This window comes from Perissodus microlepis, chromosome 19, assembly GCF_051167445.1.
Source record: "Perissodus microlepis isolate ML-2025 ecotype Zambia chromosome 19, ASM5116744v1, whole genome shotgun sequence".
In the NCBI taxonomy this organism is placed as follows: Eukaryota; Metazoa; Chordata; class Actinopteri; order Cichliformes; family Cichlidae; genus Perissodus; species Perissodus microlepis.
In genome coordinates, this window is record NC_140479.1 from 23,580,246 (window position 1) to 23,596,278 (window position 16,033).

A 16,033-nucleotide genomic window follows, 5' to 3' on the forward strand; every position below is an offset into this window, starting at 1 on the left:
ATTTTCAACTTATCCACATTTCTTTGCGGACACTCCTGCATGTCACAAATACATTGCACAAAGCGCATCTGTGGCTGTGTACCATTCGTGGTGCGTTGGCTCCCTCTACTGGTACGCGCCTCATTCAAATGTCGCCACACATTTAAAAATGCAGGGTGTCTTTACACTGTCATAGCTTCTAGATAGATTTCTTCAGAGACCTGAAAATCGCTGTGATTATTCACCATAGCCTGCTGAGTCTTACAGTGAAAGAACGATGTCAACGTATAGCATCGTCAGTTACTTTAATTGTGTTTGGGGTTTTTTTTTTTTTTATCAAATCCTACAAAACAGGACCATTGTGACACAAAACCTCTCACACACTAACACAAACTCTTTATACAGACACAGAGCTTTCCATGTATAAATAAGGCAGACAAAAATGCATAAAACACAAGCTATCAACAGACTGTTGGTGGACACCATGTCACTTTATTTTGTTTTTATCTTGTTTCTTTTTGGTGTAGCCTCATTAAACAAAATGTTTATAAAAATGACCACTTTTATTATGAATTATTATGAAATGAATAATTCATTATTAATTATTTATTATGAACACACCTGCCACCCACCCTCAAGTGGAGGTGGCAGAGAGGAGGCACTTGGAGTTTCGGTCGAGAAAGTGTCCGTGTGACTGAGTCCTGTCCCATCGCTGCTTCAAGGTCTGTCGGTCCAGCTTGTTGAGGGCCTGAGAGCAAAGACGGATATCCTGGACCAGCTCTGACAAACTGTCCAGGTCTTGACTCTCCCAGGGGCCAGAGACCTGACAACCTGCAGGTTAAGCAACAAAGAAACATTTTACTTCATATCCATAATTTCCATTTTCCCCCCTATAAATATTTGACATCCAAATGTAGCCTATGAGCTAGCATCCAGCAATATTTTCTGCCCCATAAAATGGAAAATTAATTCACAACTAATCTTTTTTTTTTTAATCTTCAAACCACACTTCTATATTGTAATGTCTGTGTGTGTACTCATCATGTAACACCTCTGTGCATACATACTAAATGTTCAAACTTAGAAATGTGTCAAAAGGAAACAGACTGATAGCAAGAAACAAACTGTTGCCAAGTACAACTTTGCACAGGTGATAAAAACATCAAAGAAATCCAAATTGTGAATTAGTGTGAAACTCCATGTCCATGGAGTATCTCCAAGTTCACACATATGCATACCTTCGAGGTTTAGAAGTGTCAGTGGTCGACGGGCCTCTTTGACAGACGCCAGGATGTTGTGAAGTCCCGCTGATGTAACAGACGGATTTCCTGACAGATTCAGACTCACCAGTGTGGGACACGACGAGAGGCACCTGTGAAATAATAATAAAAAGTCCAACAGGCCAGTAAAGAGTGACAATTTAAACAAAGGCAAAGCCCTAATAACATGAGTAATAACTGAGCCGTAGAAATGACGCCCGCACACACAAACCTCGCCAAGGTAGCTAGTAACCCTGTGTAAACACATTAGTCAACAATTAAATGTTCAGCTTGTTTAACTCCCAGCTCCACCCACAGCCTGTATCCTAGAAGACAAAGTCTTTAAGTTAAAACAACTTCACATTTGCAACCAACTGCAGCTCATGAGTGTAATAAAGTATTCAGCATCACAGAGACAAGGATCGTTGCAGGTTTATTCTTAACTCATTAAACTCCTACTTTTTTCCATAATTTGTTCCAAATCATTTAACATCTCAACGTCATTCCACATTGTAATCAGTGACTTCCCTTAAGTTTGTCACTCACCATGAGTCCAATAGTAGTCAGATAATGAGCCCCATGTAACTATTCTGTAACCACTGAACATCTGTTCAATTGTCACTTGTCTGTCTGTGCTGAATCCTTTACAAGCACTCTTAAAGGAAAACAAACATTAGCCAAACACACGGTTCATCCTGGTCATCCTGGTCATCCCAATTCTGTTAATCTATCCTTTTGCCGCTGCACTCATATCATTTGATTACTTTTTCTTAAGACATTCAGTCTCTAATTCCTCTGTTTTCATGTTGCAACGTCTCTCACCAGCTCACAAGCTATATTCAGACTTGCTGTTTGACGCACACACACACACACACACACACTCTCTCTCTCTCTCTTCTCTTCTCACTCTCTCAAACCAACACAGTCCACATTGATTATTCTTCTGGACCTCAGCGGATCCACCAAAATTCATGTAAGTATATCAACCATTCACCGATTTATTTCTTTTCCTCAGACCACGCCGGATCTGTTAATATCAACAACGCTGCACACTCAGAATTGTACAGCTGATTCTTCCCTTCAGACCGCGCCGGATCTGTTACTTCAGCACAATAAACACTGATTTTCCTTCTAAATCAGTTTACCAAGAGCCACAAAACCATTTCTGACTCGATTTTCTGAAATTCTGTGTCACTTAAACATCCTGACAGCACCAGGTGTTTTCTGTCGGACTTCCTCGTCCCAAATGACTCTTTTTACTCACAAATAAGTGTATCTCAAAATGATCTTCTGATCATAGCTATTCCTGAGGCCACAAATCTCAGCAGCGCCACCTGAGTAAAATCTTAGTAAACCTCTTTACTAAGGAGGAAGTTCTTCAACTTCCTGACCAAACACTTATTGAACCATAAACTGACCAATAACTCTTATATTCTCTTATTCTTTAATCACACACTGGTCTCTTTTCTCTCCTATTTCCTCATAACATCTCATGTTACTTTTATCTCAGTACTGTCTTTTTCTCAAAGTTTCATTATCCTTACTTCAAAGCTTCTCATTACTTCAAAGTTCCCGTTCATCACTGTGTTAATGTTATGCTAACATAGCTGTTTCGCTAGTCACATAGCACATCACTATATACCAGCTAGCCAAACTTCAGTAACCCTACAAACATCACTGCTGCTTGCTTTCCTGTCTTCATGTATGTCGGAAGTGATAGCAGAGCTGTGCCTTTTAATTTGTTTTAGAAATCCCTCAGTCAGAACCTGGTATATGATATTTAGATGGAAACTAGCGAGCTAACTCTCTGCTAACTTCTAACTCCGTTACATTTCAGAAATTCTTTTTTCATGGATGCCTGGGTGTTAAACTTCATTGTTACACCTGGTAGAGCAGCCACACTGATCATTTTATTACAGATGAAAGAATTCAGACAGTTTTTAAACTCTCAGTGATCCTGCAGTGATCGTTTGACTTTGGGACCTGCAGTGTGGTTTGGGTCCAGACACGGCTAATGACCAGACTTAAAGACCAAATTTCGGGTCACTTTTGCCGGTCCCAAGCCCAAATAAAGGAGCTAGCTTGAAGCGTGACATAAAAAACAATAATTGCTAAGAAAAGTGTCATTTGTAGTTCTAAATATATTCTAAATGCATTTAGATCGTTTTTACTCACTTTATGTCTCTTCCACGATCTTATGTCTCTCTCCTATGTTGGTTAGGACCACAGTGATACTGGGAATTCCACGGTGTTCACTGTCTTCAGCAAGCTTACAAGGGCCGGTTGAAGGGCTACAGTCTTATCATACATGTGCAGTGTTCCTACAAGCCATAAGGTTACCTTGAGTGAGGAAGATGATGATTTACAGTCCGTCTGAGTCCATAGGTTGATGTGCAAGCACATTTGTCCCATTCTCCACAGAGGGCAGTGGGCATAGGTGTGACGTCACAAACACTTAAGTTGCTGCGTTAGAGTGACAGCAGAAAATTGTGAGCGTTCCACTTGTATGCGGCAAGAAGTAGGCACACATTGCCAGGGATGTGGTTGGAACGGCTGACTAGATAAGGCCTGGTGTCCAGCTAATGAAAAAGAGCCGAAAATGGGGGTGTGGCTGTGCACTGGTGTGCACTTTAAATGTACCCCTTCTGCCCTGCCTTACAGGGCCGCCCAAGTGGCTCATGGGAACGTGACAGGCCCCATGGCAGAGATTGAGGACAGAGGGCAGTGGTTCGAATCCCATGCGGACCAATGTAGGGAAATACAAAAAAAAATTAGAAATAGTTTCCTGGCTCTGAAATTCACCTGCTGGCCTTGCTTAGGAGACCGCAGGCGAGCCCGCAGTAGAAGGGTTCTCTCTGCTTTTAACCGCTGTCTCAAAACATTTTTTCCATCAATCAATATTGCTTGTTATGGTTGCTATGGACCACCAAACACGCCACGCATTGTCGCTTTCGCAATCTTTTCTTCATGTCCAAACAAACGCTCAATTTTGCCTTCATTAACACAAATTAGACATCAAAACCTAGGTATTTTTCTTGCCTTTCACAAAATGCCACTGTCATTATTGTAGGACTTGCCGTTTTCTCGCCAATGGCCTCGAAGCAACACAGTTAAAAAATCTCCACATTCAAAGTATATGGAGACTTGAGTGAAAATGACAGCTGAAATTCTGTAACGGAGGCGTTTTCAACTCGTCATATCTTCTAGATGTATTTTTCTTTAGAGACCTGAAAACCGCCTTGATTTTTTTTTTTTTTTTTTTTTTATTAAAGCCTGCTGATTGTTACAGTGAAAGAATGATGTCGACAGCCCGTGTACTTTTGGAGTTACAGAACATTTTGTAACACGAAGAAACAGCAGTTTTCACCTCTCAGTTGTGGTAAACGCTTGAAATATATTATGGAGAACGTGCTTTGGGAGCGAGAGACCCGGGTTGAAATCTAGCCAGTGGCAGTATCTAATATCTTTCCCTAATTCACTTTATAATTACAAATTCTCAACACTTGAACATTCCCACGTGTGTTCTGATCAAAACAGTGCAAGAATGAGCTCTTTAGCGTTTGATTTTCAACTTATCCACATTTCTTTGCGGACACTCCTGCATGTCACAAATACATTGCACAAAGCGCATCTGTGGCTGTGTACCATTCGTGGTGCGTTGGCTCCCTCTACTGGTACGCGCCTCATTCAAATGTCGCCACACATTTAAAAATGCAGGGTGTCTTTACACTGTCATAGCTTCTAGATAGATTTCTTCAGAGACCTGAAAATCGCTGTGATTATTCACCATAGCCTGCTGAGTCTTACAGTGAAAGAACGATGTCAACGTATAGCATCGTCAGTTACTTTAATTGTGTTTGGGGTTTTTTTTTTTTATCAAATCCTACAAAACAGGACCATTGTGACACAAAACCTCTCACACACTAACACAAACTCTTTATACAGACACAGAGCTTTCCATGTATAAATAAGGCAGACAAAAATGCATAAAACACAAGCTATCAACAGACTGTTGGTGGACACCATGTCACTTTATTTTGTTTTTATCTTGTTTCTTTTTGGTGTAGCCTCATTAAACAAAATGTTTATAAAAATGACCACTTTTATTATGAATTATTATGAAATGAATAATTCATTATTAATTATTTATTATGAACACACCTGCCACCCTCAAGTGGAGGTGGCAGAGAGGAGGCACTTGGAGTTTCGGTCGAGAAAGTGTCCGTGTGACTGAGTCCTGTCCCATCGCTGCTTCAAGGTCTGTCGGTCCAGCTTGTTGAGGGCCTGAGAGCAAAGACGGATATCCTGGACCAGCTCTGACAAACTGTCCAGGTCTTGACTCTCCCAGGGGCCAGAGACCTGACAACCTGCAGGTTAAGCAACAAAGAAACATTTTACTTCATATCCATAATTTCCATTTTCCCCCCTATAAATATTTGACATCCAAATGTAGCCTATGAGCTAGCATCCAGCAATATTTTCTGCCCCATAAAATGGAAAATTAATTCACAACTAATCTTTTTTTTTTTAATCTTCAAACCACACTTCTATATTGTAATGTCTGTGTGAGTACTCATCATGTAACACCTCTGTGCATACATACTAAATGTTCAAACTTAGAAATGTGTCAAAAGGAAACAGACTGATAGCAAGAAACAAACTGTTGCCAAGTACAACTTTGCACAGGTGATAAAAACATCAAAGAAATCCAAATTGTGAATTAGTGTGAAACTCCATGTCCATGGAGTATCTCCAAGTTCACACATATGCATACCTTCGAGGTTTAGAAGTGTCAGTGGTCGACGGGCCTCTTTGACAGACACCAGGATGTTGTGAAGTCCCGCTGATGTAACAGACGGATTTCCTGACAGATTCAGACTCACCAGTGTGGGACACGACGAGAGGCACCTGTGAAATAATAATAAAAAGTCCAACAGGCCAGTAAAGAGTGACAATTTAAACAAAGGCAAAGCCCTAATAACATGAGTAATAACTGAGCCGTAGAAATGACGCCCGCACACACAAACCTCGCCAAGGTAGCTATGCTGCTGTCTGTCAGCCCATTTGCAGCCAGGCTGAGGTGGGTTAGAGAGCACTCGTCCTGCAAAAACACAAAAGTCTTAACCTGATTGCACAGTTATATCTTTCGACAATAAATGACATTGCATGATTTTTGCATGCACACCTGTGACAGGACTTTGGCGAGGTGTTCCAGTGCCGGGTAATCAGCAGGCCCTCTGCAGACAGCTGACAGGTCCACGTGTGTGAGGCAGTGGAGGGGCAGAGTCTTCAACACCAGCTCAAAGCCGGTGGAGCCCAGGGGATTGTGGGACAGGCACACTGCTTTCAAATGGCCTGTGCCTGAACGTTCAGAAGATGTAAAGTTAGTTGCAGTTTTGCTTATGGGTGGGAGTTCAGTGAAGCTTAAGGCTTCAGTCAGCTGCTTGTTAGAGAGTCACCTGTGAGCGCGCTGGCTAGCAGCAGTCGATGCTGCTGAAGGAAACGAGCAGTGAGGCCACAGGCCTGCAGAGACAGCTTGGCTAGCACAGGGCAGCAGGACAGCAGACAGGACAGAGACTCAGACACGCCGTCCCCCAGTGGGTTCATACTGAGGTCCAGCTCCTCCAGGCACTTTGAGTGGAAATGAGCAGAAAAAGCAAATGATCACGAGGGCCAATTCTCTCTGACAGATATCATTGATACGAATCAGGTTAGCTTGTTATTAAGATCTAAGGTAGTTATTAAGACCAGAGGTAGTTAAATACAGGTTAGATGGTAAACCTGGAGCTGCCAGTATTGGCTAGCTGAGGCCTTTACCGGGAATGCAGGTGCACTCTGTCCCTTTAAAGCATTTACAGCCTTCTCCAGGCCGTCCCCTGTAATGCAGTTGGCAGAAATGTCCAGCAGCTGCAGACGAGGCATGGTGAGCGTTGTGGCAATCAGCTCAGGGAGAAGGTCGTCAGACATACGGTTTCCAGAAATTCGCAGCTCGGTGAGGCTGGCCTGAAGTTTTAGGGCACGGAAGAGCGGGCTGAGGGAAGAGGCGGCCAAACAGAGTCCGCACACTGACACGGAGGAACCCCGGTCCTGAACCTCACATAGCCGGGAGACACGCTTGTTCTCATCTACAGGTAGAAAGAGACGGTACTTCATAACAGAATACAAAAATGCACATGTGTGCGTTTTATAATGCATTTCCTCTGTGTTGCTCACCCACTGACAGACTTTGACAGGCCTTCTTGTATCGCTCAGGGAGAGGAGGGAGATCCCACGAGCAAACTTCAGCCAGAACCTGCAACACAAACCCATCAGTTATCCTGCACTGGTGCGGGAAAGTGAAGTCAAGGATTCAATCCCAAAAACTGTGATTCCTTCAGTGTCTCCTGGAAGCTGGCTCCAAAAGCAAGTCATCATCCAGTCTGCTAATAGAAATGGTTCCAATCTTTACAGTTTCTCAGATTGTAGTTTCTCAGGCAGCTTGTTAACATAGTCAGCCCTTCACCTTCTTACCAGAATCACACAGTCTAAAACCTGCACGCCTCATCTGGGTAAGAAAGATGAAGTCATTGTGGAAGGACCTACAACCTGCATTCCTTCTATCAGTGATTTCAAAAAGACCTCTGTGTCTATGAGAAAGTCTATTTTATGAATTTGGGTCATACTGTGCCTAAGAAAAGGAGTATGCTCACTGGCTGACATGCAAGCTGTCACAGTCATAGCAGTCCTCTTGTCACTGCGTTTTGTTTTGTTTTGTTTTGTTTTTTTTTTAAATCCAAGATAGCAATGGTGACAACATTTGTCTTAAAGACTCGTGATCAGACTTCATCAACCAATCATGGTAGTCTTCAGCATCTTTTAAATTGTCTGTGGTCCAAGTATGGTCACTTCTGGCTCTCCTCAGTGTCACCTCACCTCTTCATTTGTGTGCAGGACGGCCAGTAGCTGGTCCTGCGGGGAGAGCAGAGCGCCTTCTTTCTGCAGAGAGAGACGAGGCAGGAGGCCACATTTCTGGTAGTAACGCTGAGCTGCCTGCTCACACAGCCACGACACAGAGCAGGAGTTGGCCTCACTGGGATGCAGAGCAATGGGAGGTGATTAAACAGAAATTAAAAACAAAACAACAACAACAACAACAACAACATACCAATCAGATTGGGATTTATTTTTATATACTGCTCAAACTTAAAACTTTTCACCGACCTTTGTGGAACTGGGATCAGGAAGACGTCTTCCTGAACCCGGACCCTCATTCTGATTGGTGGAGGAAGTGACGTGGGCATAGGAGCAACCAAAGTTTGAGTTGGAGGCTAGAGTAAACAAAATAAAACATTCAAGCACTGTTAAAACATCTGTATTTAATGTCGTCAACTCTTAGTAGAAAGACAAAGCAGAGTCTGTGGAGGGATCAGAAAGTCTAAACATCAGGAAAGTAAAAGTTTGTCAGCTGATGCTACAAAACACCAAGGTATAACTATATATAAGATCCGAAATGAGCGATGTCATCTTTTACTCCTGACAAAGCCCACGGCATCCAGGCTGCAGAAATATGTAAAAACAGCTCCCCCGTTTTGATCAGCTCGCGCTCATTTACGTCCACATTCATCACTGTTCAAATGAATCAGAAATGAAGACACATCATCTTCAAGTTAGATCCCCTAGTGACACTGAATTATAGTTATTCTCTCACTGAGTGTGCATTTCCTGAATAATTCATGTGTAGTCTCACTCTGACTATAACCTTTCCACACTTGGAGTGACTTATTCACAATCACTGTGTTGTGTGTATTTCCTTAGTGTTACTCCATCCGTAACTAACAAACAGCAAAAGAGCATTCCACTTCTGACCTGAGCATGGATAAGGAGAGGTGGGGGCGGTGTGTCTGATCTCGAATCGTCATCTTCTGTAACGGTGGGACTGTGTGACCGGTTGACTTCTCTTCTCCCCAATCTGGCCACACCTGGTATCTGAGTCATTTTGACCTGGTGAGGCTTCCCCAAGCTGTTCTTTCTCTGAGAGAGGCCTCTACTGGAGAGGGAGGAAACTGCAGATCCTGAAAGAAAAAGGGCACAACAAGCTACAAAACTGGCAAAACCAAGAAAAAGAAAAACCAAACAAATCCAGACTAATTACCTCTGCAGGTTGTGTCCGAGTTTAAATGCTTGTTTTGACTTCGAGCTGCAGAAGACGAAGCAGTTTCCTCTACTCTTGGCCCATTCTGCTCCATCCGAAGCCTCCGCTTTTTCTTCGGCTGGATCTCCACCAAATCGTCTTCCAACCAGTCATCAGCCAGATACTCGTCCTCGGGAACAAGAGCTGATTTGGTGCTGGAAGAAACGGCAGGTGTGCTGGAGAGCTGAGGCTGCGAGAGACCCTGGAGAAGTGTTTTGGCGCTGCCCAAGCCTCTGATGGCACTGTGGTACTCTTCTCGGGCAAACACAGACGGCGTAGAGGCCTGCCTGATGCCTTCCTGTCCTGAGGTGGGAACTGAGGCAGCTTCTTTGTTCGCAGGAGGTTCTTTCTGACTCTGAGCTGCTGGGAAACCTTGTCTAGGACGGACAGGACGGAGAGGACTAACCGGGGTGTCAGGCTCGCTGTCATCTGAGCTGCTGCTATTAATCTAAAAAATATATATATTACACATCAAAGATCTGAAGAATTCTGCTTGGACAATATAGATGAATCTACTACACTTGTGAAAAGACATGATGTATTCTGTCTGTCCACATTGAAAGCATCATCAGACATTACCCCATACAGTACAGCAGCTTCTGCTCCCCTGGCTCTGTGCCGCTGTGTTGAGCCATTGGTCTGCCGCTGTTTGCGGCTGGCGCCTGACGCTTTCACCTCCGAGCTCCTGCTTCGCGGCCAGTCTTGGCTGGAGAAAGAGCCCCCTCCAGTGGACGAGAGTGGCTCAGAACTCTCCGCATCAAACAGCTGGCTGTCCTGCAGGGCATCAAAAGGCTTGGCCGGGGCCGGAGCTGCAGGCACTGTGGTCGGCAGAGATAAGTGAGAAACACGAGCGTTTGAAAGCAGGTTTAAAAAGGCAGACCGAGGCTAACGCAGTGCGATGATGCAAGAGCTTCACCTCCTCCTGCTAGCGCCTTCCTCAGAAGTCTCTCTGTAGCAATACACTTCTGCCTGGTCTCATGATCCAGCTCCCTGCTGTAGGTCCTCTGCCACTGACGCAAGGTGTCCAAAGCAGTTTCACCCTGGTGGAGATAAAAATGTGAGATTAAGGCGCGCAAGTTCAGCAGACTGGACTTTCTCCAAAGGAGGTGGGGGTGACTTCAATATTGCCAACAGAAAGCATGGTCCAGGATTTCATTCCTAACCAGAGGGTGCGTGCACAAATTTTCAATCATTCCTCAGTAACAGAAAGTAAAACTTTTATCAGAGAGATTCATAACTTTAAAAATATTTTTATAATCAGCCTCAGCAGCGAGAACCAGGAAAAACGAACACATTACTCTGATTTTAATCACCCTACAATTACAACCACTTTTTAAATCGATTTTTCCTCATCCAAGTATTAAGAACAGTCTTTATATTCAAAATTATGTTTGTCCAATAACTTTTGAACCTATGAAGACTGTGCACACTAACTGTATGTAAATCGTGTCAATGTGGTCAGTGTGACCCGTAAGTTTGTAACACTGTTAGGAAAGTCATCCATTAAAGTGTGGAAGACATGTTTGTTTTTTTTAAAATAAAGAAGATATTTTACCGCCACCTTCTGCCAGCAAAGAAAATCCTGCTGAAATGGACTTTCAGGTTGAACACAGCCAAACACACAAACCTTGGAGTTGCGCAGTGTGACACAGGCCCCTCGTTCCACCAAGAGCCTTGTGACTTCTAAATTGCCACATGCGACGGCGTCGTGGAGAGGAGTCACACCCTCGCATAAAGGGCCACCGGGGTCGTTAACGTTAGCGCCGTGCTCCAAGAGCAGAGCCACGATATCTGCACGAAGAGCAGAGAAAGATGAGCGAAGGAGCGGGTGCAGTTTTCCAGAGACTCTGACAGGACTTACCATAGTGACCATGGTTGCAGGCTTCATGGAGGGGAGTCCAGCCACAGTAGTCCCTGGGGTTCACTGGGTGACCCTGATATGCAAATAAACAAAAGCTTTCATCAGGCTCTTCGACGTTACAGATTCTGTCTGTACATTTTTTTTCCTCCATACAATCTTCATGAACACTCCTAATAAATCATTTATATTTGAGCCAATCGATGTTCTCATCAAACTGCATGATGCAGGGTTGTTTTTTTTTTTAAGGTGGTAAATATTTAAAAAACTCAGACAAGTTCAAGTCCAAGAAGTTTGTTGCTGCACTTGTTCTGTTGAGTTAAGCAGAAAGCCTCAAGCCTGAACTGTTTATTATAGTGACCAACCATCAACGAGTGAATCAGTTTATATGTTGATGGTGCTCAACTTTACGTTTTCCCTCCTGATTCCAAGAGTTAAAAACTTATTGAATTAAAATAATGAATCATCTTCTTTATACCTGTTCTACCAGGTACTGGACCTGCTTCAGATTCCCATCTATGCATGCTCTGTGAAGAGACGTCTCTCCCTTCTCGTTCCGCTTGTTCCACTAAAGCAGAAAGACAGACACAAAAAAGGCCAAGAATGAAGATCTAAACCGCAGTCTACAAAGAAGAAATGACAACTCGCACATCGCTCACCCGTCCTGTTTTCCTCCTCCCTGACACCATCTTGTCATAACCCTCCAGATCATCGTCTACAAACCACATGAAAAGTAACGTGAATCAAAGCATCCCTCTGTATAGAGATGTCAGTGCTTTCCGGATAGAGTTACCCGCGCACATTTTACCTGAGTCTGAGAGGATGACATCACTGTCATCCAGCGGTTCGCTGTTGTCCATTTCCTCCTCCTCTTCCTCCTCACCATCACTCCCATCTGGATTCCAGCCCTCTGAAGCACACAGCTCCTGCAGCCTCGCCTTGGTGTCGTCAGCATCCGATGAGCCGCTTCGTCTCTGGGACGCCAGCCAGAGCCTCAACACGCGCTTCTGTGGAAGTCAATGTGCGTTTTGGTCGTGCATGATATTCATCACCGCGCCTTTACAAGATATCTTAAATTTCTGCTTAGTTTTCACCACAGCTGACTAATTTATCTCTCACCTGCAGTCTGGCCTGTCCAGACTCCTGAGCGCAGCGTAAAGCTGTATTGTAGCTCCTCTCCACATCCTCCAAAGCACAGCCGCTCTCCTCCTGAGCTGCTGCGATGTTTAGCCACGTGCTACATGCCTGACGCGCACAAATATAAGTAATAAGTCACACATTCATGTCTACCACAGGGCAGACGGGTGAATTTGCAGATCACCTCTGTAGAGCTGCCCTGTCGTAACGCCAGCTCCTTTCTGTAGTGCTCCACTGACTTGCTGTGTTGTTTCAGGTCTGCGTAGGTGGCAGCCAGGGACACGTGGATGACAGCCAGCTCCCTGGCAGGCTTTCCCAACGCCTCAGCACCCTTTAGCTACACAACAAAACCAACACCGCTTTAGACAAGTCACATTTAGACTCTACGTTGCAACTATTAAAAAAAAAAAAAAAAAGTGAAAAAAATGTGAGAATTAGCCATGTGACTCTTTTGATGCTTCTCACCTGAGCTTGATAAGCTTCCAGAGCTTTGCTGTAGCAGCCAACTTTACAGCAGAGATCCCCGAGCTGCTCTGCCAACTCGACAGCCTGATGGGAGCTGGGTTTTTTGCCCTGATCTTCCCCCAGCTGTTCCTCTAATTTACAGCCTCGGTCAGCTATGTGATAGGAAAGAAATACACTGTACCATCCATGCAGCTACAAGTAAGTAAAAAAACCAAACATATCTAACCGTTCACTCACCATATTTGAAAGCTTTCTTCACCGTCTGTCTGTCCAGCGGCTGCTGGGAACCCAGCAAGACAGCTTTCTTCAGAGATCGTCGCGCTGCTACAAAGTCACCCAGAGACAGCTGCACCTGTTAGCATCGCATGTTAACAATTAAACACACACTTCAAAACCTGCACGATCGCAACAGGAGAAAATAAGAGGATATGGTGGAGCTCGTACCTTGCCGATGCAGTGAAAGCACTCGCTCTCACTAAATTTGTCTTTAATCTTCCGGGCGCACTCTTTGGCCTGCTCTAAGCAGCGGACCGAATTAGAGCGTTGACCGTTACGGAAGTAGATGTTGCCCAGGTTAAAGTTTGCACGGTAGAGATCCTCCAGCAGCTGGCTCTTCCTTTACAGGGAAATAACGGAGATATCTCAGTTGACAGTTATTCAAAATAAGCCGATTAAAAGCTGTCGATGAAAAAGATCGACATGCTTAGACGTGGAGCAAAGTTTAGGATGTTCTTACTCGGCAATAAATACACTTCGCCGGATGAACTCGCTGCAGCGTTTGTGCTCGCCCAGATGATCACAGACCAGACCCAGATTGAGGAAGAGACGCGCCTTCATCTCATTGATCTCTCGCTGTGGCACAGTCCCTGCAGCCAGGTAGAGGATTAGGAATAACGAAACAAAGAAATCGCCCATTAAAAACCACTGGGACGATACAAACAGTACACACTCTCCAGGCGGTCATCCACAATGCCCAAGCTCTTCCTGAAGGCCTCCTCTGCCTGCTCCAAGCTCTTCCTCGATTGGTCCGTTTCATAACGGAAGAGGAAGGTCCGACCGATAGTGGCCAGCGCCCTTTGCTCTTCAGCATGATCTCTGACAGATCGAGCCAGGTCCAGGTGAAGACGCTGGTGCTGAAGAAGAGACACACATCCACTTATGCAGGTCCTAAACACCACTTGAATTAGAAGTTTATCACTTTGATAAAGCGTCAGTTTACTTACTTTTAAAGCTGCCTCAATGTTGCCCAACTCTGCAAAGCACTCTCCTATCTTACGATTGGCCACAGCTCGTCCAATCACATCATTTAGCACTTCAGAGAGAGCCAACTCCTGCTGGTGCTCCCTAATGGCAGCCTGATAATCACCTGAGACACACACGAAGCAGAAAGGTAAATGTTACACTTTACATGAGGAAGGCAAAAGAAAAAAGATTACACCGCAAACAAAATGTTGCTGGTATGAAAAACCATATAAAGAATAAATGAATTACTAGATTGAATATTATTGCATCCTTTGCTCAAACTGTTTACGTTAATCAAAGTCATCAGATGAATTGTAGTGCAGCACATAACCTTGCAGTTTGCTCATTTCAGTTTAGTTTTTATTAGTTTCAGGGCTAATTTTAGATTTAATTATTATTGTATGGCGGGCACATGTCAGAGGCAGGATCCATACTGGTATCATAATGAAAGCAGAACTTTTTAAAAGCAGTTGGCTCACTGTGTTGTTGACATCCAGAATCTTAATAAACATGTACTTCAAAGCTTCATCAGGCAAGCTGTGATAAAAAATTTTTACCAAATAAATGCCAAAGCGTCCACTATTTATCGTTTATTGTTTTAGTTTTCCAAGTTCACAAAAATCATTAACTTTTTTCTACATTCTAGTTTTATCTTAGTTAATTTAAATGCTTTTCACATCTAGTTTTGGCTTTTAGTTAATAACCTTGATCGGCACCAGATGAAATTTGACTCACTTGAAGACAAAAGCATAAGAAAGCATATGAATGTAAAGCCTAAAGCCTCTGAAATGTATCCCGTGATTAAACTCTACAGTGACACAGCTGTGTACTAAGAAGCAGCCATGGTCAAACTGGAAAATACTGAAATCCTCAACATTCAAGTGGCTCCAGGTGGGAGTAAATATGCAAGTAATGGCACTTTTATCCACTTTTGAAAGATTGTTTTAGGATCACCTGCAGAGTTATAAAGTAAAGGGACAAAAATTATTAGAAAAATCAAGATTATTCGAGAGTGTTGGTGATCTATAAAACATGGTGACGCTGTGACAGGAAAAGCTGAGGATCAAAAACAATCCATAACTGCAGTACTCGCAGTGCTAAAATAACACAGTGCTGATATTGGGCAGACTATACACACCGCTCCTGGACAGCAGCTCTCCTAGCTGATTACAGATGTTGGCTTCCTCCTTTAAGTTGTTGCTGCTCTGGGCTTTGCTCTTTGCTTTCTGCAGCTCTGCAAACAATCGAAATGTAACGGTTACTTAATTTTAATAGTCACATAACAATAGCCGTTAAACGTGCCCAAAAAACGTAAACTGAAAGCGGTACTTACGTTTAATTTCCCGTGAAACACTCATCTCGATTCAGCTCTCAGTGCTGCTAGCACTTTTTTCCAGCTGGTAGTAAACGACAACCCAGCGCGCCTCCCTTTAGCTTAGCTTCAACTCGAAACCGACCAAAACAAACCTTTAGTTCATTTTCACCGGAGCACGTCTGTGACTGTGTAGCAATGTTTAAGCTAACCTTTATGCAACCGATCTTGGTTGATGTCATAGAAACATATTCAAGACGTCAGTATCCACGTAGCTGTTTTAGCTTTGAGCTCTCAGTAAACTTTACAATACCGCGCCAGGATTGCGTCAACCAATGACTAAGCTACAAAATTACCACGATTTAACCCTCATCGTTGCCTCTCAGGCACAAACCCAGCCCCTCGTACTCTAAAGAAAGACGTTAACAGGTGGGAAATGCAGTCCAGATCACCTTTAAGAGTTTAACAGAGGACACATGATTTGACATTTTGCATAAAATGTGAGAAAACGGGCACGCTGTCAGTCTGACAGACTAAATTCAGGACAAAATTGAGCAAAATTGGAACGGCGATTATTCATTGGCTAAGGATAGAGTGTGACGGAGCTGCAG

At 43.7% G+C, this 16,033-nt stretch overlaps 1 protein-coding gene across 2 annotated transcripts; it reads right to left on the reverse strand.

Moving 5' to 3' along the window:
- Positions 1-314: 314 nt before the first annotated feature.
- Positions 315-15,996, reverse strand: tonsl (tonsoku-like, DNA repair protein). Of its 2 annotated transcripts, XM_084914381.1 has the most exons (28): positions 15,444-15,996; positions 15,249-15,344; positions 14,092-14,234; positions 13,818-14,001; positions 13,605-13,734; positions 13,313-13,484; positions 13,106-13,220; positions 12,869-13,020; positions 12,588-12,740; positions 12,386-12,511; positions 12,075-12,273; positions 11,926-11,981; positions 11,745-11,834; positions 11,270-11,342; positions 11,036-11,199; positions 10,325-10,448; positions 9,988-10,226; positions 9,370-9,856; positions 9,084-9,289; positions 8,439-8,545; positions 8,151-8,307; positions 7,452-7,530; positions 7,056-7,363; positions 6,698-6,869; positions 6,424-6,599; positions 6,266-6,339; positions 1,218-1,351; positions 315-810 (listed from the first exon to the last, which is right to left on the reverse strand). In XM_084914381.1, the coding sequence occupies exons 1-28, from the start codon at positions 15,466-15,468 to the stop codon at positions 614-616; spliced, it is 4,338 nt and encodes a 1,445-aa protein (XP_084770507.1). In that variant the 5' UTR covers positions 15,469-15,996; the 3' UTR covers positions 315-613. The 2 variants fall into 2 exon arrangements, with proteins under 2 accessions (XP_084770507.1, XP_084770506.1); XM_084914380.1 differs by lacking the exons at positions 315-810; positions 1,218-1,351 and adding an exon at positions 5,825-6,146.
- Between the last annotated feature and the right edge of the window lie 37 nt (positions 15,997-16,033).

Excerpts from the sequence above, each read along its gene's own strand:
- tonsl (XM_084914381.1), bottom strand. The coding sequence starts at position 15,468 with ATGAGTGTTTCACGGGAAATTAAAC. Across the intron at positions 7,531-8,150 it reads TCCTGCACACAAATGAAGAG|GTTCTGGCTGAAGTTTGCTC; the intron begins GTGAGGTGACAC and ends TTTGTGTTGCAG. Across the intron at positions 6,870-7,055 it reads AGAGTGCACCTGCATTCCCG|TGCCTGGAGGAGCTGGACCT; the intron begins GTAAAGGCCTCA and ends TTCCACTCAAAG.